This window comes from Xyrauchen texanus, chromosome 2 (genome assembly GCF_025860055.1).
Source record: "Xyrauchen texanus isolate HMW12.3.18 chromosome 2, RBS_HiC_50CHRs, whole genome shotgun sequence".
In the NCBI taxonomy this organism is placed as follows: domain Eukaryota; kingdom Metazoa; phylum Chordata; class Actinopteri; order Cypriniformes; family Catostomidae; genus Xyrauchen; species Xyrauchen texanus.
Genome location: NC_068277.1, coordinates 30,080,612 through 30,103,550, shown reverse-complemented (window position 1 = coordinate 30,103,550; position 22,939 = coordinate 30,080,612). Strand labels below are relative to the sequence as shown.

General features: G+C 40.2%; 1 protein-coding gene across 1 annotated transcript in view; it reads left to right on the top strand.

Moving 5' to 3' along the window:
• kif18a (kinesin family member 18A) overlaps nt 1–22,939 on the top strand; it is a 42,680-nt gene that overhangs the window by 2,909 nt on the left and 16,832 nt on the right. Inside the window, exons 4-10 of the mRNA XM_052152193.1 lie at nt 2,567–2,671; nt 2,792–2,902; nt 3,141–3,338; nt 18,260–18,436; nt 18,626–18,700; nt 19,214–19,314; nt 21,272–21,434. Coding sequence (XP_052008153.1) covers nt 2,567–2,671; nt 2,792–2,902; nt 3,141–3,338; nt 18,260–18,436; nt 18,626–18,700; nt 19,214–19,314; nt 21,272–21,434 — 930 coding nt within the window. The remainder of the gene's footprint in view (nt 1–2,566; nt 2,672–2,791; nt 2,903–3,140; nt 3,339–18,259; nt 18,437–18,625; nt 18,701–19,213; nt 19,315–21,271; nt 21,435–22,939) is intronic.

Sequence of the window (22,939 nt, the reverse complement as noted above, 5' to 3'; positions counted from 1 at the left end):
CATCTTTGCTAGAACATTGCACAGGTATCAAATACAGAGCACGTCGATGCGGTACAGGTGGCAGACAGTAGACAGAAAAGTAATCAAGGTTAGAGTAAATAATATATGTCCATTGATGATGATTTGGGTAAAATTTAAGGGAAAATAGGCAGACGCCTCCGGAGTCGTAGGTCGGCGGCACCGACAGATGTGGAGCGGCAGCGGAGGAACATACATAGAAACCATTGTTTCAAATTTTAGAACACACAATGTTTTTGCGATCTTCAAAATTTTGTTCACCATTCACTTGTATTGTATGGACCTACAGAGCCAAGATAATCTTTTTAAAGTCTTTGTGTTCAGCTGAAGAATGTCATATACGTCAGGGATGGCATGAGGATGAGTAAATGATAAGAGAATTATCAATTTCTGGTGAATTATCCCTTTAAAAAAAAATTATTTTGAAGGCATACAAGTTTGGTGAGAAGTAACCCCCAGTTTTATTTTTATTTTTTGGGTGAAAATTGAAAAGATTGAGAGAAGCTTGAGTCAATTATGACAGTTTTAATTTTTGGGTGAAATACTCCTTTAAAATACTTTCTCATATCCTGGCTTAAAGCTGAAGTGTGTTACATTTTTGGTGTTAAAATACTCATACTTATCAGTACAATATAGCAATATTGGCTCAACCAATTGTGTGAGTCTGGGGTAGGGCTATCTGTTTTTCTAAACAAAAGCAGATAGGGGTAGTGTTCAAGAAAAATATTTTGAGAACATAATTTTTGCTATTATGATTGGTGCATGACTGGAACAAAGTAAACACTTCACCTTTACTTAATTATTTTTTTTATTTAATTCTAGATAGATGATTCCATCTTTCAAGTTCCATGTCTGAATTACCCACAGACTGAATTTCTTAAGGTTAAATAATATGGATACAGTGCATTCAAAAAGTATGCTTTTTTTTTTATCAATCTACACTCCATACCCCATAATGACAAAGCAAAAAACAGATTTTTGATAACTTTGCAAATGTATTAAAAAGAAAAAACTGAATTGTCACATTCCCATCCCATTTCTCTGGATCATCTTTGAGATGTTACTACACTTTGATTGGAGTCCGCCTGTGGCAAATTCAATTGATTGGGCATGATTTGGAAAGGCACACACCTGTCTCTAAAAGGTTTCTGTGGTGATGTGGGCGTGGCCGAATTACATCTGTGTAGAGGAAGAGCGGTAAGGATTGACACCTTTGGGAAATTATCTCTAACAGATAATTTCACACAGTTAAAAATGCAGATCAGAGCAAAAACCAAGCCTTGAGGTCAAAGTAACTGCCTGCAGAGCTCAGAGACAGGACTGTGTCAATACATAGATCTTTGGTTAAAAAAGAAAAATATGGCTGCATTAAAGGTTCCCAAGAGCACAGTGGCCACATTTGGAACAACCAGGACTCTTCCTAGAGCTGGCCGCCCCGGCCAAACTGAGAAATCAGGGAGAAGGGCCTTGTAGGAGAGGTGACAAGAAACCAATGATCACTCTGGTTGAGCTCCAGAGATCATGAGTGGAGATGGAAGAAACTTGCAGAAGAACAACCATTAGTGCAACACACCACTGATCTGGGCTTTATGGCGGAGTGGGCAGATGGAAGCCTTTCCTCTGTGCAAGACAAGAAAAAGCACCTAAAGGACTCTCAAATGGTGATAAATTAGATTCTCTGGTCTGATGAAACAAAGCTTTAACTGTTTGGCCTCAATTCCAAGCAACATGTCTGGAGGAAACATGGCGGTGGTAGCATCATGGTGTGGGGGCAGGAACTTAGGGACTGGTCAGGGTTGAAGGAAAGTTTAACGAAGCAAAATACAGAGATATCTTTATTGAAAACCTGGTCCAGAGCACTTAGGACCTCAGACTGGGCCGAAGGTTCAGCTCCCAACAGGACAATGACCCTAAACACACAGCACAACATAAGAGTGGCTTAGGAACAACTCTGTGAATGTCCTTGAGTGGCCCAGCCAGAGCCCGGACTTGAACCAAATCGAATATCTCTAGTGATCTGAAAATGGCTGTCCACCGATGGTCCCCATCCAACCTGACAGAGCTTGAGAGGATCTACAGTGAAAAATGTCAGACAATCCCCAAATCCAGATGTACAAAGCTTGTCGCATCATACCCAATAAGACTTGAGGCTGTAATCACTGCCAAAGGTGCTTCAACTAAGTACTGAGTAAAGGGTCTGAATACTTATGTCAATGTGATATTTCAGTTTTTTTCTTTTTAATAAATTTGCTAAATTATAAAAAACAAATGTTTGCTTTGTCATCATGGGGTATGGAGTGTAGATTTATGTGAGAGAAAAAAATATATAATTAAAAGCATTTTAGCATTATGCTGCAATACAACAAAAAGTGAGAATATGAAGGGGTCTGAATACTTTCTGAAATGTATAATATGTATAAATATGATTTAATTAAGTGCTAGTTTAGTGTAGAGCCCAAATCTTGTCTGGTTTATTGTGCCTGGAACAGTACATGTTCAATTCTCTTGTGTTCTGAGGACCTGGATTTTCAAATTTTCTCATGAACAGGTTTATAATGAGCAGATTCGGGATTTAATAACCAACTCTGGTCCGTTAGCAGTGAGAGAGGATGGTTCGAATGGTGTAGTGGTTCAAGGACTCACTCTGCACCAGGTAAAGTGGGACTGCATGTGGCATCTCTGTGTGTAAATTTTCTGGGTTTCTGATTCATGTCACCATTGACCACTAAGAGTTTTGTCTGATGCAATATGTGTGTGTCTCATTACTTTGTAGCCCAAATCAGCAGAGCACATCCTTGAAGCTCTCGATTATGGCAACAAAAACAGGACTCAGCACCCTACTGAAATGAATGCCACGTCTTCCCGCTCCCATGCAGTATTCCAGGTAAAGGGCTTCTCACCACATTGTTGCTTTGCTCTGTAATTATCACATCCGGTTCTGTGTAATTGTTTTGATGCAGCAAGGCCTCATGTACTTTTTACAGTCGGGGCCTGAGCAGTTAGTTATTTATTTTATTTATTATTATTATTATTTGCATGAATCCTACTCAAGCCAGTGTCAGCTGGCTTATTAAGATGTCAAGCAGAAATCAAAGTATTCTCACTCCATATTTTTTCTTCAGATCTACTTGAGGCAGCAGGATAAAACAGCCAGTCTTAATCCAAATGTTCGTGTGGCTAAAATGAGCTTAATCGACCTGGCCGGCTCAGAAAGGGCCAGTGCAACCAATGCCAAGGGGGCTCGTCTCCGAGAGGGGGCCAACATCAACCGCTCCCTCCTTGCCCTGGGGAATGTTATCAACACACTTGCCAACCCCAAAGTAGGTCTATTCCATCTGAAGATGAAAACAGACTGAGGGTTTACCCAGACCTTACTGAAAACAGATCAGTTTCATTATTTCATATTATAATTTTAAAATATTTTATGTGAATTTGATTCTGCCAAATTAGGCTGATAGTTGAGGTAATAATACACTACCAGTCAAAAGTTGGACGCACTTGACTGAATTGTTTTTGAATATTATCTTTACAAACGTTTGATCTTAAGCAGGTACTGTGTGGACCCAAACTTTGTGCTCATATTCCATTTAGATGGCTTATTAAAGCTATAAAGTGATCTAGACGAGAGTAGTTAGTGGTCTTGTCAATAGTTTTATTTGAATGTCCCTACTAAGCAATTTCATATGTGCATTTAATCTAAGGGCCTTTTGAGAATGCCAATAGTTTATGTAAGTCATGAGACGGCAAGTGTTCCACCCTATATTCCACACCCATGGCACTTTACTATCATTCTAATATGTGGACTAAATAGTAATAATAAAGAACGAGTTGGCATGTCCAAACATGTACTATGTAAACAGGCTTTGCATTAATACACTACTAATGACCTGGCAACTGAATACTAGTGTTTATTTTGTCAGCTGTTTTTAATTTAGTTTTAGTCTTAATCTTACAACAAATGTCCTTTTTTAGTTTTTATCATATTTATTCAACCTTATCCTATTTTTATGTATTTGTTTATTTAAGTTTTAGTTGACAAAGTCTGGGCTTTTTAATGTAGTTTTAGTCAATGAACACTGTAAACATTTTAGCCATAAGAGTATTACTGATAAGCATTTGTCAATCTTGTCTATCCAAAACCAAATCTCTCTCTCATATATATATATATATATATATGTATATACAGTGAGGAAAATAAGTATTTGAACACCCTGCTATTTTGCAAGTTCTCCCACTTAGAAATCATGGAGGGGTCTGAAATTGTCATCGTAGGTGCATGTCCACTGTGAGAGACATAATCTAAAAAAAAAATCCAGAAATCACAATGTATGATTTTTTAACTATTTATTTGTATGATACAGCTGCAAATAAGTATTTGAACACCTGAGAAAATCAATGTTAATATTTGGTACAGTAGCCTTTGTTTGCAATTACAGAGGTCAAACGTTTCCTGTAGTTTTTCACCAGGTTTGCACACACTGCAGGAGGGATTTTGGCCCACTCCTCCACACAGATCTTCTCTAGATCAGTAAGGTTTCTGGGCTGTCGCTGAGAAACACGGAGTTTGAGCTCCCTCCAAAGATTCTCTATTGGGTTTAGGTCTGGAGACTGGCTAGGCCACGCCAGAACCTTGATATGCTTCTTACAGAGCCACTCCTTGGTTATCCTGGCTGTGTGCTTCGGGTCATTGTCATGTTGGAAGACCCAGCCTCGACCCATCTTCAATGCTCTAACTGAGGGAAGGAGGTTGTTCCCCAAAATCTCGCAATACATGGCCCCGGTCATCCTCTCCTTAATACAGTGCAGTCAGCCCTGTCCAATGTGCAGAAAAACACCCCCAAAGCATGATGCTACCACCCCCATGCTTCACAGTAGGGATGGTGTTCTTGGGATGGTACTCATCATTCTTCTTCCTCCAAACACGGTTAGTGGAATTATGACCAAAAAGTTCTATTTTGGTCTCATCTGACCACATGACTTTCTCCCATGACTCCTCTGGATCATCCAAATGGTCATTGGCAAACTTAAGACGGGCCTTGACATGTGCTGGTTTAAGCAGGGGAACCTTCCGTGCCATGCATGATTTCAAACCATGACGTCTTAGTGTATTACCAACAGTAACCTTGGAAACGGTGGTCCCAGCTCTTTTCAGGTCATTGACCAGCTCCTCCCCTGTAGTTCTGGGCTGATTTCTCACCTTTCTTAGGATCATTGAGACCACACGAGGTGAGATCTTGCATGGAGCCCCAGTCCGAGGGAGATTGACAGTCATGTTTAGCTTCTTCCATTTTCTAATGATTGCTCCAACAGTGGACCTTTTTTCACCAAGCTGCTTGGCAATTTCCCGTAGCCCTTTCCAGCCTTGTGGAGGTGTACAATTTTGTCTCTAGTGTCTTTGGACAGCTCTTTGGTCTTGGTTATGTTAGTAGTTGGATTCTTACTGATTGTATGGGGTGGACAGGTGTCTTTATGCACCTAATGACCTCAAATAGGTGCATCTAATTTAGGATAATAAATGGAGTGGAGGTGGACATTTTAAAGGCAGACTAACAGGTCTTTGAGGGTCAGAATTCTAGCTGATAGACAGGTGTTCAAATACTTATTTGCAGCTGTATCATACAAATAAATAGTTAAAAAATCATACATTGTGATTTCTGGATTTTTTTTTTTAGATTATGTCTCTCACAGTGGACATGCACCTACGATGACAATTTTAGACCCCTCCATGTTTTCTAAGTGGGAGAACTTGCAAAATAGCAGGGTGTTCAAATACTTATTTTCCTCACTGTATATATATATATATACACACACTCACATAAATGATTATTAGGAACACCTGTTCAATTTCTCATAAATGCAATTATCTAATCAACCAATCACATGGCAGTTGCTTCAATGCATTTAGGGGTGTGGTCCTGGTCAAGACAATCTCCTGAACTCCAAACTGAATGTCAGAATGGTAAAGAAAGGTGATTTAAGCAAAATGGTTGTTGGTGCCAGACGGGCCGGTCTGAGTATTTCACAATCTGCTCAGTTACTGGGATTTTCACGCACAACCATTTCTAGGGTTTACAAAGAATGGTGTGAAAAGGGAAAAACATCCAGTATGCGGCAGTCCTGTGGGCGAAAATGCCTTGTTGATGCTAGAGGTCAGAGGAGAATGGGCCGACTGATTCAAGCTGATAGAAGAGCAACTTTGCCTGAAATAACCACTCGTTACAACCGAGGTATGCAGCAAAGCATTTGTGAAGCCACAACACGCACAACCTTGAGGCGGATGGGCTACAACAGCAGAAGACCCCACCGGGTACCACTCATCTCCACTTCAAATAGGAAAAAGAGGCTACAATTTGCAAGAGCTCACCAAAATTGGACAGTTGAAGACTGGAAAAATGTTGCCTGGTCTGATGAGTCTCGATTTCTGTTGAGACATTCAGATGGTAGAGTCAGAATTTGGCATAAACAGAATGAGAACATGGATCCATCATGCCTTGTTACCACTGTGCAGGCTGGTGGTGGTGGTGGTGTAATGGTGTGGGGGATGTTTTCTTGGCACACTTTAGGCCCCTTAGTGCCAATTGGGCATCGTTTAAATGCCACGGCCTACCTGAGCATTGTTTCAGACCATGTCCATCCCTTTATGGCCACCATGTACCCATCCTCTGATGGCTACTTCCAGCAGGATAATGCACCATGTCACAAAGCTCGAATCATTTCAAATTGGTTTCTTGAACATGACAATGAGTTCACTGTACTAAAATGGCCCCCACAGTCACCAGATCTCAACCCAATAGAGCATCTTTGGGATGTGGTGGAACGGGAGCTTCGTGCCCTGGATGTGCATCCCACAAATCTCCATCAACTGCAAGATGCTATCCTATCAATATGGGCCAACATTTCTAAAGAATGATTCAACAAGGTGCTGAAAGCAATGCCACGTAGAATTAAGGCAGTTATGAAGGCGAAAGGGGGTCAAACACAGTATTAGTATGGTGTTCCTAATAATCCTCATGATGCAACACGTTGCAAGCTGCAGACAGCAGGGGTGAGAGACGATCGTCTCCGTGTTAGAATGCGCATCAGCCGGCGGAACTTAAATCTCTCCCTGTCTCGACTCCCGCTCAGATTGGGTCTCTTCCGCGACTGGTTGAAGTGGCTCTGAGCGCACAGAGAATGACAGTTTGTGTTGTTTGTGCTCATTTACATGTCACGCTCCCGTATTATTTGAACTTTAATTAAGGATGAAATAAAGATATATTGCCAAGCTGTGATCTGTGTTTCTATCAGACACTCGAACTGCAGCACTCCTCTCGTCTCATGTGTCATCATTATAGTTTTATATCTTCTCAAGTTATGTTAAATGACATCAAGCCACTATTCGACAATGGAATTATTTTATTATTGCAGATATTTGTAGTTACAAATGACAATCCACTGGGTGCTACTTTTGTTAGTATTTTTCAAAAAGACAACCACCGGAGTTTTGTAGACAGCCGGAGGCGGCATAAAATTTGATGGAGGCGGCCGCCTAGTTATTTTCTATGCAGGAAAAACTTTCACATATATATATATATATATTTAAACACAGATCACCCACAACATTAAAACCGCCTGTCTAATATTGTGTAAGTCCACCTCGTGCCGCCAAAACGGCACCAACCCGCATCTCAGAATAGCATTTTGAGATGCTATTCTCACCACAATTGTACAGAGCGGTTTTCAGAGTTACCGTAGACTTTGTCAGTTCTAACCAGTCTGGCCTCTCTCATCAACAAGGCATTTCCGTCCACATAACTGCAGCTCGCTGCATGTTTTTTGTTTTGTTTTTGGCACCATTCAGAGTAGATTCTCGAGACTGTTGTGTGTGGAAAAACTCAGGAGATCAGCAGTTACAGAAATACTCAAACCAGCCCATCTGGCACCAACAATCATCCATGCAATTATCTAATCAGCCAATCATGTATCAGTAGCGCCATGCATAAAATCATGCAGATATGGATCAGGTGCTTCATTTTATGTTCACACCAACCATCAGACTGGGGAAAAAATTTGATCTCATTGATTTGGACCATGGCATGATTGTTGATGCCAGATGGGATGGTTTGAGTATTTCTAAAATCTCCTGGGATTTTGAAAAAAACAACAGTGTCTAGAATTTGCTCTGAATAGCATAAGCCTCCAGAGTCTCCACGGTGTCATGCCCAGGGAGCCATGTGGCAATATGTGTGGGCTGACTATCTCCAAAGCGGAGGCAACTGAGACTTGTCCTCTGCCACTCGGATTGAGGTGAGTAACCACGCTACCACGAGGACCTTGTAAGCAGTGTGAATTGGGCATCCCAAATTGGGGAGAAAAGGAATATAAAATAAAAAAAAAGTCTACAGTTACTCAGATGACCACTCTGTACAATTCTGGTGTGAAGAATAGAGAATCTAAGAATGCTGTTCAGAGGTGGGGGTTGGCGTCGTTATGGCGGCATGAGGGTGATCTACTCAATATTAGGTAGGTGGTTTTAATGTTGTGGCTAATCGGTGTATATATAAACTCAGCAAAAAAAGAAACGTCCTCTCACTTTCAACTTCTTTTATTTTCAGCAAACTTAACATTTTTAAATATTTGTATGAACATAAAAAGATTCAACAACTATGACATAAACTGAACAAGTTTCACAGACATGTGACTAACAAAAATGGAATAATGTGTCCCTGAATAAAGGGGGGGTCAAAAGTAAAAGTCAGGATCTGGTGTGGCCACTAGCTGCATCAAGTATTACAGTGCATCTCCTCCTTATGGACCGCACCAGATTTGCCAGTTCCATTTTTGTGAGATGTTACCCCACTCTTCCACCAAGGCACTTGTTCCCAGACATTTCTGGGGGGAATGGCCCTAGCCCTTACCCTTTGATACAACAGGTCCCAGACGTGCTCAATGGGAAAGATTCTCTTTGCTGGCCATGGCGGAAAACTGACATTCCTGTCTTGAACAAATCATGCACAGAACAAGCTGTATGGCTTGTGGCATTGTCATGCTGGAGGATCATGTCAGGATGAGCCTGCAGGAAGGATACAACATGAGGGAAGAGGATGACTTACCAACAAACAGCATTGAGATTGCCTGCAATGACAATAAGCTCAGTCCGATGATGCTGTGACACACTGCCCCAGACTATGACGGACCCTCCACCTCCAAATCGATCCCTCTACAGAGTACAGGCCTCAGTGTAACGCGCATTCCTTCATCCGATCACCCCTGGTGATAAAACTGGTCAGTGAAGAGCACTTTGTGCCAGTCCTGTCTGTTCCAGCTGGGTTTGTGCCCATAGGCGACGTTGTTGCCGGTGATGTATGGTAAGGACCTGCCTTACAACAGGCCTACAAGCCCTCAGTCCAGCCTATTGCGGACAGTTTGGCATTGATGGAGGTATTGTGCGTTCCTGGTGTAACTCGGGCATTTGTTGTTGCCATCCTGTACCTGTCCTGCAGGTGTGATATTCGAATGTACCGATCCTATGCAGGTGTTGTTACACGTGGTCTGCCACTGCTAGGACGATCAGCTGTCCTCCCTGTAGCGCTGTCTTAGGCATCCCCCAGTATGGAAATTGCAATGCATTGACTTGGCCACATCTGCAGTCCGCATGCCTAAGGCACGTTCACGCAGATGAGCAGGGACCATGGGCATCTTTCTTTTGGTGTTTTTTAAAGTCAGTAGAAAGGTCTCTGTAGTGTCATGAAATTTGTGAAAAAACCGTGACCTTAATTGCCTACAGTCTGTATGCTGTTAGTGTCTTAACGTCCGTTCCACAGGTGCATGTTCAATAATTGTTTATGGTTCATTGAACAAGCATGGAAAACATTGTTTAAACCCTTTACAATAAAGACCTTTAAAATTAGCTGGATTTTTACTAAATTATATTTAAAATACAGTGTCCTGAAAAAGGGAAGTTTCTTTTTTTTGCTGATTAAAAAAAAATATGTGTATATATATATATAAACACTTGCTGTGTCTACACTGACCTGTATGGCCTCAGTCATGAATAGACACTTGAACAAAAGTACTGTGGACACCCAGGGCCTTAAAGGAACATCGCACCCAAAAATGATTTCCCGTTATCATTTACTCGCCTTATGTCGTCTCAAACTCGTATGACTTTCTTGAACCTCTTGTGACGTATAATCTGCCTCTTTGCAGGCTCCCGATCACTGTTATTATGGTATAATGCATTTCTCATACCTGCTTGTCCCTAAATAAATCCCCTTCAGACCGCACGCAGCTCACATTCTTCACATCTCTTGCAATGCATTCGCAAGCTCGCGGGAGACAAACATTAACATTCATTACATCATTGTATATTCAAAGCATCCGTGGCAGACAAACACAAATGTCGTTCTGTGCATGTAACGTTTTGGTGGAAAATACTTTAATAACACTTCATCTTGAATTATTTCCTAGTTGCAGTGGGAAACAGTTTCCACTTTTACTTATGCTGATGATGAAATCGGACCCAAATTATATGATGTGACAGAGACTAGCAGGGGGAGGAAACAAACTCTGATTCAGTTCAAGCAATTGTGAACCAAGTGTAAAACACTTAATCCACCAGAGCCGCTATCCTCTTTTCTATTGTCCAAAAAGTAGGCCTGCACAGAATCTGCACCTGTAGACAGCGCTACAGATTTCTGCAGAAATCCCCCACCTCTTGTGTTTTCATTTATTAAACATTTTGGTTATTTAAATGATGCTTTTAGCTAGTGTAGCGTGTAGTACTCTTTAGCTTCATTTAACACATTTAACCATATTTAATACTATTTGGCAATTTTTTTTTTTCTTCCATTTTATCAGTGCAGAAAACTTGGGAAAAGGTGTGCAGATTCTGTGTGGGCCTGCCAGATAGGCATCACCAGCATCTTGTGTAAATTAATGTGTTTACTGTATCACTATTACTTACTGTTGCCTTACTTGGTCTTTATCCAGTCTGGGTTATCAGTGTTCAAACTGTGCAGTGGCACATTCGCTGCCCCCAGCTCTGATGGCTTTAGCCTTTTCCTCTTCTCTTTGCTTTTGGGAGAAAACCAAAGGCTTCGCTAACTCTGTGGTTCAGGGACTGATACTATCAGAATTAGGGGGCCTACTCACTTTGCCTGGGCTCTGTTGTGTACACGTATCCCTCTTGTGTGTGTGATACCTCTGCTAGTGTTGATTCCAGAAAGCCTCCACCAGAGACACTGCGTGGAATTGTATCCAGATTTTCCATCTCAGAGAAGGTTTGAGGGTAATTTACCACCCAATCCCATTAGCCCATGACGGATGTAGAATGTAGTCTTACAAAATAGCTGTTAAATCGGCCTTGTAGTGTTTGTTTCATGCCATAAGCTATTACAAACCATGCCTTAGTTATTGTTCGGTATTTGCTGCTGCGTGCATCTCTTTCTGACAGATTATTTTGCCTTTACATCTTTTTTCTCTCTTTTTTTTTTGTTTTTTCTTCTTTTTTGGGGGGGTGTTTTATGCCTGCCTTTTTAAACTGACTTTAATTACCGGTCTTAAATTGCATAAGTAAAGATGCTTTGGATGGATAGACATTTAGACTTATTTTTCTGAGGGGATATTCAGGGGATGTGATGCAAAAAAACTTGGATATTATTAAGGCTATCGGTTTAACACGGTAATTCAGTGCCACTAATTATAATTTTTTTTTTTTTTCAATTAATTATGCAATATGTCAATTCCATCAAAAGGGGGCAGTCAACACAGTCTAAACTGTACAGGCAACAAACCACACTTGCGTCACAGCAGTACGCGTTCTTAAAGTCCTTGAGACGTGTCTTGACGGGCGCTGTTTGAATTGTTTTGTTTTTTTACTTTATTTCCTACTGAAACAGGAAGAGGTGGTGGGACATTTCGAATGACTAGTTCCATTTTTAAAAATAGCTAAAAAGTTTATTTTACAGCCACACACACACACACCTACCCCTTTAAATAAACTCTTATGTATCACATTCAGAAGTGATCATGCCAATGCCCTAATCCCTTTGAAGACTATTGCCCTCCTCTGTGAAAGCTTCAGATGGTTTAAAGGTGATAATGGCCAGTCAGAACTCACTTTTTAAGCGATTCTTATTGAGAGTTCTGTTTGGAACGACCTTACTGCATAGATTGTGTTCCCTTCTAAGTGCCCTGTGATAGCATGATCAGTGCCAGTTGTAGATGGAGGGTGCGTTCTCGTTCTAGAAATCTTTTAATAGGACAAGGAGTACCAACCTCTGTGACGTCATGGATGTTCAGAGTCTTTTTAGTGGTAAGAGAGAGACTGCTGATTTTAAATGCTTATCTTCTGAAAACGCATTTTGTGTGTGTTAATGTGTGTGTGTGTGTGTGTGTGTGTGTGTATGTATGTATATATTGAAATATCTTTGCAATTGAATTCAATTTATCAATTGGCATCTCGTGTAATTAATTAGATATCAAATTGTAATCAATTCACTGCCTTTGTTATTAATGGTTTTAGCAGTTTAAAAATCTTAAAATATACTAGCAGAGATGGAAAAGGCCTGTCCGAGGGAGAGCACAGAAGCACTAATAATGGCAGCACTAGAGGAAACACCACATCAATAGACTGAGGTCAGCCACTTCAGAAAGCCCTTACATGTAAAATAAAAAAATGGGGTGCTAAAACAAGACATAACAACAGTAGGATCTCATCTGCACTCAACACAGGAAAGTGTAAATGAGAAGCTACACAAAAAGTAATGGCCAAGATCTTGTCAACAAATACCACTATATTCATAGTGCCATAGAAAAATAAATATTTGTAGAAAATTAAAAATATATATTTAAAGCCTATGAATGGCTTACTAATACTTTTCTCTGCATATTGAGCTGGTATAGGAGAATGTTTTTAACTGAAAAAGTTTCATACTTCAGCTTTAAATTATATTATCCCTATTTTATTATGATTCCAAGTTAAATTTGAATAAATTACTTGAGGTGTATGAAGCACACATACATCTTAAGACTGACAATTTGCATGACAAGTAATAGTCATAATCTTGAAAGCCCTAAAACAGACAATTAATAGTCATTATCGCAATTATTTGTTTAACAATTAATCATCAGCCAAATTTCATAATTGTGACAGCCCTGTATTTGAGAGACAGAGTGCATGTATTCAGAACCATGGTTGCTGAGTAGGCAATTCCACAGGCAAATAGCTGCAGTCTTTATAATGTGTTAATCAGAACCATACTCAGATTTTTTTTTCTGCAGGCTTTGTTTTTGTTTATTTTACTGAACACTAAAGTGGAAAGAGAGGCTTTATTTAAAGGTTAAAGCAGTTTAAGTTTTGTGCTCATTTGCCTTGTTTGGAATTTCAGCATGCAGTGTTACTTTGTTTTATCCCATAAATGTGTTGGTAATGGTCAAAAATCTTGAAAGGTTGAACCATGTTAATTTGAGTATTCATTTTTCATTGTGTTTATGTGCTAGATATTAATAACCAGTGTTCTTTGTATTTGTTTTTTGCTAAAGCAGTATCCACATTTTTGTCATCTTTTGAATAAATATATTTATTTTTATGTAGTTACTGAATATAGTCCATATGTTTACATCTACGCATTTGACGACTTTTTTTATCCAAAGCGACTTATTACAAGGTCAATCCCCCTGGAGAAACCTGGAGTTAAGTGCCTTGTTCTAGGACACAATGGTGGTGGCTGTGGGGATCGAACCAGCGACCTTCTGATTAACAGTTATGTGCTTTAGCCCACTACACCACCACCACTCCTATGTTGTGTTGGGACTGTTTGCATACTCCTTTATAATCGTGCTGCAGCGAGTTTTTGCACAGTCGAGCTACAGTCATCTAAGTATACATGACACAATGCATAATTGAAGATTTAAAGGAAGGATGTTAGCTGAGGAAGTGTTAAATACGCCTTATGTCATTGGTCTTCCAGAGTATGTGCACAACACAGGCCAGTTGTAGTCAGATTAATGTGTATGCATGATGCAAGCAGCAATCACATTATCTAGGTCAGTTAAGAGGCGGTTATTTGACACTTTGCACTCCAGATTGAAGCGTCTAACACACTGACCTCTTGGCTCAATTTAAAAGATACATATTTCAAAGCTGCATGTTTTTATTGTTGCTGAAAAGTGAGAAGACTGTATTTTCTAGCATTTTGAATATGATGCTATTTGTTATTGGGAAATGTTATTTACGAAAACTAGAATGATGCCCTCCAGTGTGACATCACATCCTGGTCCGTTGTGTTGTCCGAAAAGTGTTGCATGTTCAAAGCAAAGTATGACCACTCTTTTAGTCTGACTTTGCAAAACATGTAACAACTAAAATGTTGTAAAATAAATTGAAGTTTTGAAGTGCATGTAAAAGTACTGAGTCTGACTGTCCAAAGTGATCTGTTATCAGTATGTGTGCTGTGTGTGTATTTGTTTTTTGTGTTCATTTGTGTTGTGCCTTTTGTGGTTTTGATTCTGGTGTATTTTGTAGGGGTGCACCAATCGATCGGCCACTGATCTAAATCGTCCGATCTTCGTCTTAAGTCTGATCGGCCAATCGTGCCTAGAATCAGGGCCGATGTGTTTTCTTCCACGCGGGGTATCACACATACGCTGCTACCATAATTATTATGTGCTTTCTCAGCCCTTAATGCATGACACTGTGGCCCCTGGAAGTTGAGTTGTTGGCCATTCTAAAAATGTGTTAGATTTACACTTACGGTGCATCCGGAAAGTATTCACAGTGCTTTATTATGTTACAGCCTTATTCCAAAATTTATTAAATTCATTATTGTCCTCAAAATTCTACAAACAATACACCATAATGACAATGTGAAAGAAGTTTGTTTGAAATCTTTGCAAATTTATAAAAAATAAAAATCCAAAGAAAGAAAATCACATTGCTAACGAGTGGACCGTCTGCATCTTGTTTATTGAACACGGCGTAGTTTTGTGCTCAGCCATTTCTTTTTTTAACAAATGATATTGTTATCGCTGTTGTTAACTTTAAAACTAGCAGGTTCATGTCACGTGTCGGAAATCCAGTGATGCTGGTAGTGATGATTCTCTCTGACCGATCAGTGATCTGCAAAATTTTGATGTCACATTTAGTATTGGCTCGGTTCGCTTGGAACGAAAAAGTATCTCAGGAAGTATCTCAGCTGTTGTTGCTCACGGCTACCACCGGACCTACCAACGGTGTAGGAAAAAGTAAAAAAAAAAATACAAAATTAAAACTGACTACAGAACCATCAAGGAAAAGTGGTTCGACCAAATGGATGCTATATAAACCGGCAGGAAGGAGAGTTTCTTGTCCTCATCCACAATGGAGGATAGTACTTTTTGTTACGTTAATTCTATATTCTGCATGAAAGCTTCACTTTGTTTAGTTGACCAGCTTCTGGAAGCTTGCTTCTAAAACAACCAGGCCAATTTAACTGTTACACTTGTGTAAAATCACAATGCAACAACTGCTTTATGCAGCACAATGAGCTAGTAGCTAACAGCTAGCGGTTGTGTTTTCGTTTTAGTCAGTTTGTGTCATGTTTAAGATGATGTCACAGCAGTAGAGGCTGCACAACTATGACGATCAGCCTATAATCCCACCCACGTTGAGGTGGCACTAAACTGCAGTGGAAATGCAAGCTCAGAAAAGTAAAGCGAGTAGAGTTGAGGCGAACCGTAACATGTAGTGGAAAAGTGCCAACATTAATGATAACATTCTTTCTCAGCCCTGGATCTCAAACCATTTTCTGCTACTAGTGTTCTTCCTTGATGCCTAAACACAGCCAATCACCAGCACTTTCAGATTTCGGCACATCTAGCGTGTTACATGCTTATCACTGACGTTGACAAGATTAACGTCAAGACGTTTTTCGGTACTCTATTGTTTAGAGGCAATGCGGTCGGTGCCTAAAATGTATAATTTTGCTTATGCCGTTATCCGATGCAGAGATGTAAAAATCCGCCCTATTCTGGATGTGGGGCGGGAAGCACAAGCTCATTTGCATTTAAAGACATGCACACAAAAACAGCTTGTTTTTATTCTCACCCAAAAATTGACATGGTATAATAAATGATCTGTAGGGTATTTTGAGCTGAAATTGCACAGACACATTCTGGGGACACCAAAGATTTAAATTACATCTTGTGAAAAGGGGCATAATAGGTGCCCTTTGACGTCCTAACTTACGTAAGAACTTACTCACACCTGGTGCAACCCTACCAAGGTGCTCTCAATATCTCATCATCAGTCACTCATCTCGGCGCTATTCTGTGAGGATACTAATTTAAATCAGATTAATGTTGGTCCATGTCTTCACGCATTTGATTTAATAATTAGAGATTTGTTACAACAAGATGCCAAAGACAGTAAAAAAAAAATATAGAGATATTAATGATTTCTCACTGGTGCTGTTTTATAGCTTGTACTGGATATATGTTTCTTATATTTGAAAGTATCTCTGCTTTGTGTGATGCTCTCATGGTTTTTACTGTTTACCAGTATGTCACAATGACCTTATGATATTGAAAACAGAACTATTCATAACTGTTTCAAAACAAATTAGTAGTATTTTAGCTATTCAAAATTAATGTAATTTTGGTAACTTTCGTTAACATTAGTTAATGCATTAGGTATCGTGAACAAACAATGAACTATAATTTTACAGCCTTTAATTGTAATGTTAGTAAATGAAATAAAAAATGTTCAGTGTTAGTGCAATAACGCATGTTAATTAACACAACTTTTGATTTAAAACAAAATAATTAATGGTATTTGTTTTAACTAACATTTAAGTTCATTAGTTTATGTTAACTACATTTAATGTTGTTAAATATGTTAACAAATGGAAACTTTTTGTAAAGTGTTACCGTAAAAAGTGCACTTCTTTAAAAAAATCGGTATCGGCCAATCTACATGTTAGGCCTCAAATTTCCTGGTGTGTGTGTGTGTGAGTGTGAGTGTAAGTGTAAGTGTGTGTGTAAGGTGAGGAGGTTTGTCCCTGTCTCTGGGCCCCTCCACAGTGCAGCTTCATAGGTATTGTTTTCATGCCATCCGCATACATTAACCTGTCACGCAGATGGCTCTTCTTACCCACGTTCTCTTATGAGGGCATAAAACAGGCCACTGACACTCACACACAGCTAACACAGTCATGCCTACAGAGGGAACATGCAGGCTTCAGAGATGTGATTTTCGAAAACTTGCTTTTGTGATGGCAATAGCTGCTTTTAGTTTTCGAAGGTTACATAAGCTGATTTACCTCAAAAAATTCCCTCTGTCTGTTTTTTACTCCCTCTTTTCTTCTTGGTGCAGTAATTCCCAACAGAGATGGTGAAATCGACAGAAAAGTGGGACACAGTCTTCATTTCACCCCCTTGCAAAAGAGATTTGCAAAGTTTCCTGCAGGCCACCATTTGATTTGAAACTATAAAGAAAAAATTTACACAAACAATGTCCAGATGATACACATCAGCTGAATTAAATCAGAGATGCAAAAGTTACCACAAAACCCTACCCAACTGCTGTTTTCCCCTATGTTTGTGTATGTGTTGGCACATTATCCATATGTCATTCTTCATGTATGTTAACAGTTTCACATAAGCTAAATGGAAACTTGGCTTTGATGTTTTATGGATGCCAGAATGTGCACCAGTCACTAGATTCTGTGATTTAATTAGACAGTCAGTTTGTGAATGCTTTCTTTCATGGGTTAGACAGGTCAACGAGATGAAAGACAGAGTGCCAACTGGCTGTTTGAACATGTGTAACAGCATAAAGCTATTGAAGTTCTACATAAATGAGACAAATTAGAAATTATTGTCAGGATCTGGTAGAGAACATCGGTCTGCATCAGTGTTATTAGTCGAGTTAGTCCATGTTATTTTGGAAGAAATAAGAAAATATCTCTTTGAAGAAATTTACAGAAAAATGCATGCTTGATTGATTGTAATGTCAATTCTACTTCATAGTGCAATTTTACAAGACTCCATCTTGCAAATAACAAGTTTAGAATAATGGACACATATTTAACTTTCTCTGAAATGCTCAGTTTATTCATTGTGAATTAAATTTGGCCTGAAATTAAATTTATGCCTTAACATGTTGTCATATCCCATTTCTAGCAGGCTGAATCCATTTATTATTTAGTCATTGCTTCTTATGTCTAGTAGACATTCTTTCATGATATTCTTGGATTAAACTTTTGGCTTGTTTTTTTTTCAGTGTAAGAAGACACACATTCCTTACAGAGATAGTAAGCTGACGCGGCTCCTCAAAGACTCTCTGGGGGGGAACTGCCGAACTGTGATGATCGCTAACGTCAGCCCGTCCTCTTTCTCCTATGAAGATACACACAACACTCTCAAATATGCCAACCGCGCCAAGGAGATCAAGTCCACTGTAAGTCCTACACATACACACACACAGCTTCAGCAGTCCCCCGAACAACAATATGCTTTAATCATTTCAGTGTAAAACTGAACAACGGAGACTGCGCAATGATGGCTCATGCTGATGAACAGGATTTGAGTGCTTTTATAAGGTGCAGAATTGGTCTTATCTCTGTTTCTGTCTCTCCCTGTGTTTCAGTTGAAGAGTAATGTGATGAGTTTAGACAGTCACATTGGCCAGTATGCAGTCATCTGTGAAAAGCAGAAAGCTGAGGTAAAAACAAGTTTGCTTGAAGGGTCTCATCCTTGATTATGTCTCTGTACTCATTATGCTGTTCCCTTGCTGGGGAACTAGATGGTTTGAATTTATAAAATGAATAGTTCTGACTCTAAATTCTAAAATGACTGTAAACCCATACCTGTGACCACATGTTCTATGTTAATGCGCCAAATTGCTTGGCAATAGCAAACTCTTAATAAACTATATTGCTAATTATTATTAATGATAAATTTAAATGTTTACTGAACATTGGCTATTGTCGACATTTTATTAAACATAAGCCACTGTATTCTGTTGCCTTACAGTGATTTAAAAACACCCTTTCCCATTGTAAAATCACTATAACCCACAGCCTTTCGTGGCTTATTGCTTTAGCAACTAGTACTGTGCACTCTGTAGCACTTCTAAATCTGGTTTACTGCTTCTGATTTGTGAGATGGGTCTAATCCTCATGAGACTAGTTCGCTTTCAGAGACCAAGTGAGTGTCTGTATGTATGTGTTTGCAGATCATCATGCTGAAACAGAAACTCAAAGAGTATGAGGAGCAGAAGGTGGAGGTTCCTGCCCATAATCCAATCCCCATCCAGAGGAGAGCTGAATTAGATAAGTAAGCACTATGTGTGTGTGTACGGTAACAGTTGTGTTCACTGTATAAGTGTGCAGTCATGCAAAAGAGCAAACTATATTTGCAGGCATCAGCATGCATCTTGAGACCTGTGTTTTTGTTTGTTTTGATGTTTTTTTTTTATTTTATGCGATGTGTGATGTGCAGCTCTTTAAAGTTGTCCTTTGAAACTTTGAATACATCTCAATTATTCATGAGTAAGAGTACACAGGACAAAGCCAGACACCATCGCATGTGGAGGTCTCCTTACCTCTGCATTTTTCATCAAGCCAGTGGAGAGAGTAGGCTTGTGCTTTGTGTTTTCCTTTGTTTCTTAAATTTTTAAGGGTTTGTGTTTGTTTTTTTTGTTTTTTTTAAATCATCCCCTTTTCTCCCCAATTTGGAATGCCCAATTCCCACTACATAGAAGGTCTTCATGGTGGCGTGGTTATTCACTTCAATCCAGATGGCGGAGGACAAGTCTCGGTTACCTCTGCTTCTGATAGATTCAATCCGCGCATCTTATCACATGGCTTGTTGTGCATGACACAGCGGAGACTCCCAGCATGTGGAGGCTCATGCTACTGCTGCGATCAACGAGCAGGTTTACCCCATGTGACTCTACCCTCCCTTGCAACTGGGTCAATTTGGTTGCCTAGGAGACCTGGCTAGTCACTCCACACACCCTGGATTCAAACTCCCGACTCCAGGGGCGGTAGTCAGCGTCAATATTCTGAGCTATCGAGGTCCCCAATTTTTCAGGGTGTTTTTTTTTTTTTTTTTTGTCTCTCTCTCTCTCTCTCTCTCTCTCGGTCATGTTTATTGCTTGTATTGGAGAGAAAATGTATCACAACTTTCCAGCATCTCTCTCTGCCCCACCCTCAACCTCTAGATTCTGTCAGTCTGGCTTTATTGTCTGTGGTTCTCGTCAGCAAAAAACACTGCAGCATCCGTAGATTGAAGGGAGAAAATGAAGGACAGGCAGACGGAGGAGAGAAAGAGAGAAAATAGCAAGGGTGGGAAGGAGGGGGAAAAGCTGAATGAGTCTCACTCCTACGTGTTTCATTCACCGGCATCAGAATTCACAACTTGCTGAGAGAGGTGCTAAGCAGCTAGGAGGGGCGGCACTCTCCTGCCCACATTAAAAATGCAGGAGACTGGCAGTGTTGACACTGCACCAACATTATGGCCCCAAATAGAGCCTCTCTCGCTCAGAAGATTTATTTATTTATTTTTAATTTAAAAAATAAAAAACTAATACTGCCCACTTATATAGTTCAGGTGATAACTCAGAACATTCATTTCGGTCAGTGTTTGCGGTGTTGCAAAAGGCTGAATCAGTGTGATGATTCAGTCAGCATATGATTCGACTTGCTCTAAAATCCAATATACATTCACTCAGGAATGGAATAGGTTAGTAATGGGTTGTTTTGTCTGTTCTCCTTCTCTGTTTTTCATCGTGGCTATGTTGCAGCCTGCAGTTAATTACCACCGAAAATAATGTCGACTGTTAGGCTTCCATTGTTAGTGTATTTTTGTGCACACGTTTTTCATTTACATTTACATTTACATTTATGCATGGCACGCTTTTATCCAAAGCGACTTACAGAGCACTTATTACAGGGACAATCCCCCTGGAGCCACCTGGAGTTAAGTGCCTTGCTCAAGGACACAATGGTGGTGGCCGTGGGGTTAGAACCTGTGACCTTCTGATTAACAGCCCTGTGCTTTATCCACTACGCCACCACCACTCACGAAGAGGAGTCAACCTCACTTTAAACATAGAGGAGTCAACCTCATCATCTTTTCGTAATCGACAGCAGGCTAAAGATACTGTTAACACTGCTCAAGTTGTATTTAGCACAGATATGAATTCTTTTTTTATTTATATAAAATGAGGAAAAATTACATGGAACATACTTTCACACTAATGGCCTTGTGCTTTTTTCTGTTTGTGCAGGATGTCTGAGTCTCTGCGCAGTGTGTTTGCAGCACTTCTGCAGTTCCGTAAAGAGCAGCTGAACATTGAAAAGCAGCTGAATGAAAGCAGACTGACTATGAGACATAGAGAGCTTTGGCACCAGCAGGGCCTGATCTTCTTCCCTGACAACAAGGCAGAGAGGGTAACATCACCAATTCACACATACACATTGTCATTTAAACTGATGATGGCAAAAGAGGAACTAAAAGACCACATGGAACATCAACTTAGTGTGCCCTACAAAGACAACCCACTTGCCACCCTGGATATGTCCCACGGGCAGTAGTGGAATTTGACGTAGGTCCGCCTAAGCTGAGTGAGGTGAAGCAGGTGTTGAAGGTTGCCTGGATAAGCAGTGCATACCTGAGTGAGTGACAGAGGGCAGTGGCCAACTTCATACCCAAAGAGCAGGGATCCACCAACATTAGTCAGTTTTGGAGCATTGATCTACTGAACGTGGAGGGAAAGCTTTTCTTTTTGGTGGTATCAATGAGGATGTCTGACTACCTCCTGAAGAATGGACACAAGCTGCCAGAAGGCAGGCATACAAGGTTTTATTGGGTGCGTGGAACATGCGCCAGTAATATGGGTGCAGATCCAGTCTGCCAAGAGAGGTAAGAAAGACATCCACGTAGTCTGGCTGGACTTGGAAAAAGCCTATGGATCAGTTCCATGCCAGCTTTTTAGCTATGCACTGGAGTTTTTTCATGTACCAGAGTGCATTAGTAGCTTGGTAGACAGCTACTATGGGAACTTGAAGATATGTCATGCAACACAGAACTACACAACGTAAAAGGAATAGCGATGGGATGTTCAATCTCTCCTATCCTGTTCGTAGCTGTGTTCGAGATCATCCTAATTGGTGCAAGACAAATGGTCCAAGGAATCCGTGCAGAATCTGGGGTGAGATTGCCAGCTCTATGCAGTTATTTGGATGATGTCACAAGCATCCTCCAGACTGCTGCATGTACAAATCGGCTCTTGAAAAGGCTTGAAGAGCTATTGGCATGGGCCAGAATAAAGAATAAGCCAACAAAATCACATAGCCTTTCTATTAGAAAGGGAGTTGGTGACAATCTGATTTTATTTGAGGTGGAGTGGGAAAGAATCGCGTTTGTGGCAGAGTGGCCTGTTGGAAGTTTAACGAGACAATAACACACACACACACACACACACACACACACACACACAAGGCACAGCACAGAGAGAAGCCAGATCAATCTTGGTGCCTGGAAGTGATTGGTCAATAATGGTTGACCTTGGCCAGCAGCAAAAATGTCCTACCCAGGTTGCTATTATATCCTTTAAGCCGGATGTAGTGTTGTGGTCGACCTCAGCTAGGAAAGTAGCAATGATTGAGCTTACTGTTCCATGGCAAGAGGGTCTGGAGACAGCCAATGAGAGGAATAAGCTAAAATTTGCTGATCTGGCTGCAGAGTGCAGGGAAAATTAATTGAGTACTGCCACCTACTCTGTGGAGGTTTTATGGGAGCATAAATGCAGCACTTTTTAGAGACACTGGCATCGTAGGAGCAGCTTCAAAAAATTATTTGAAGGAATTGGCAGAGGAAGCTGAGAAAAGGAGTTTCTTGCTATGGTTAAAAGGAAGGACAAAAATTGGGGGGTTCAGAAGTAGGAAACTGAGGA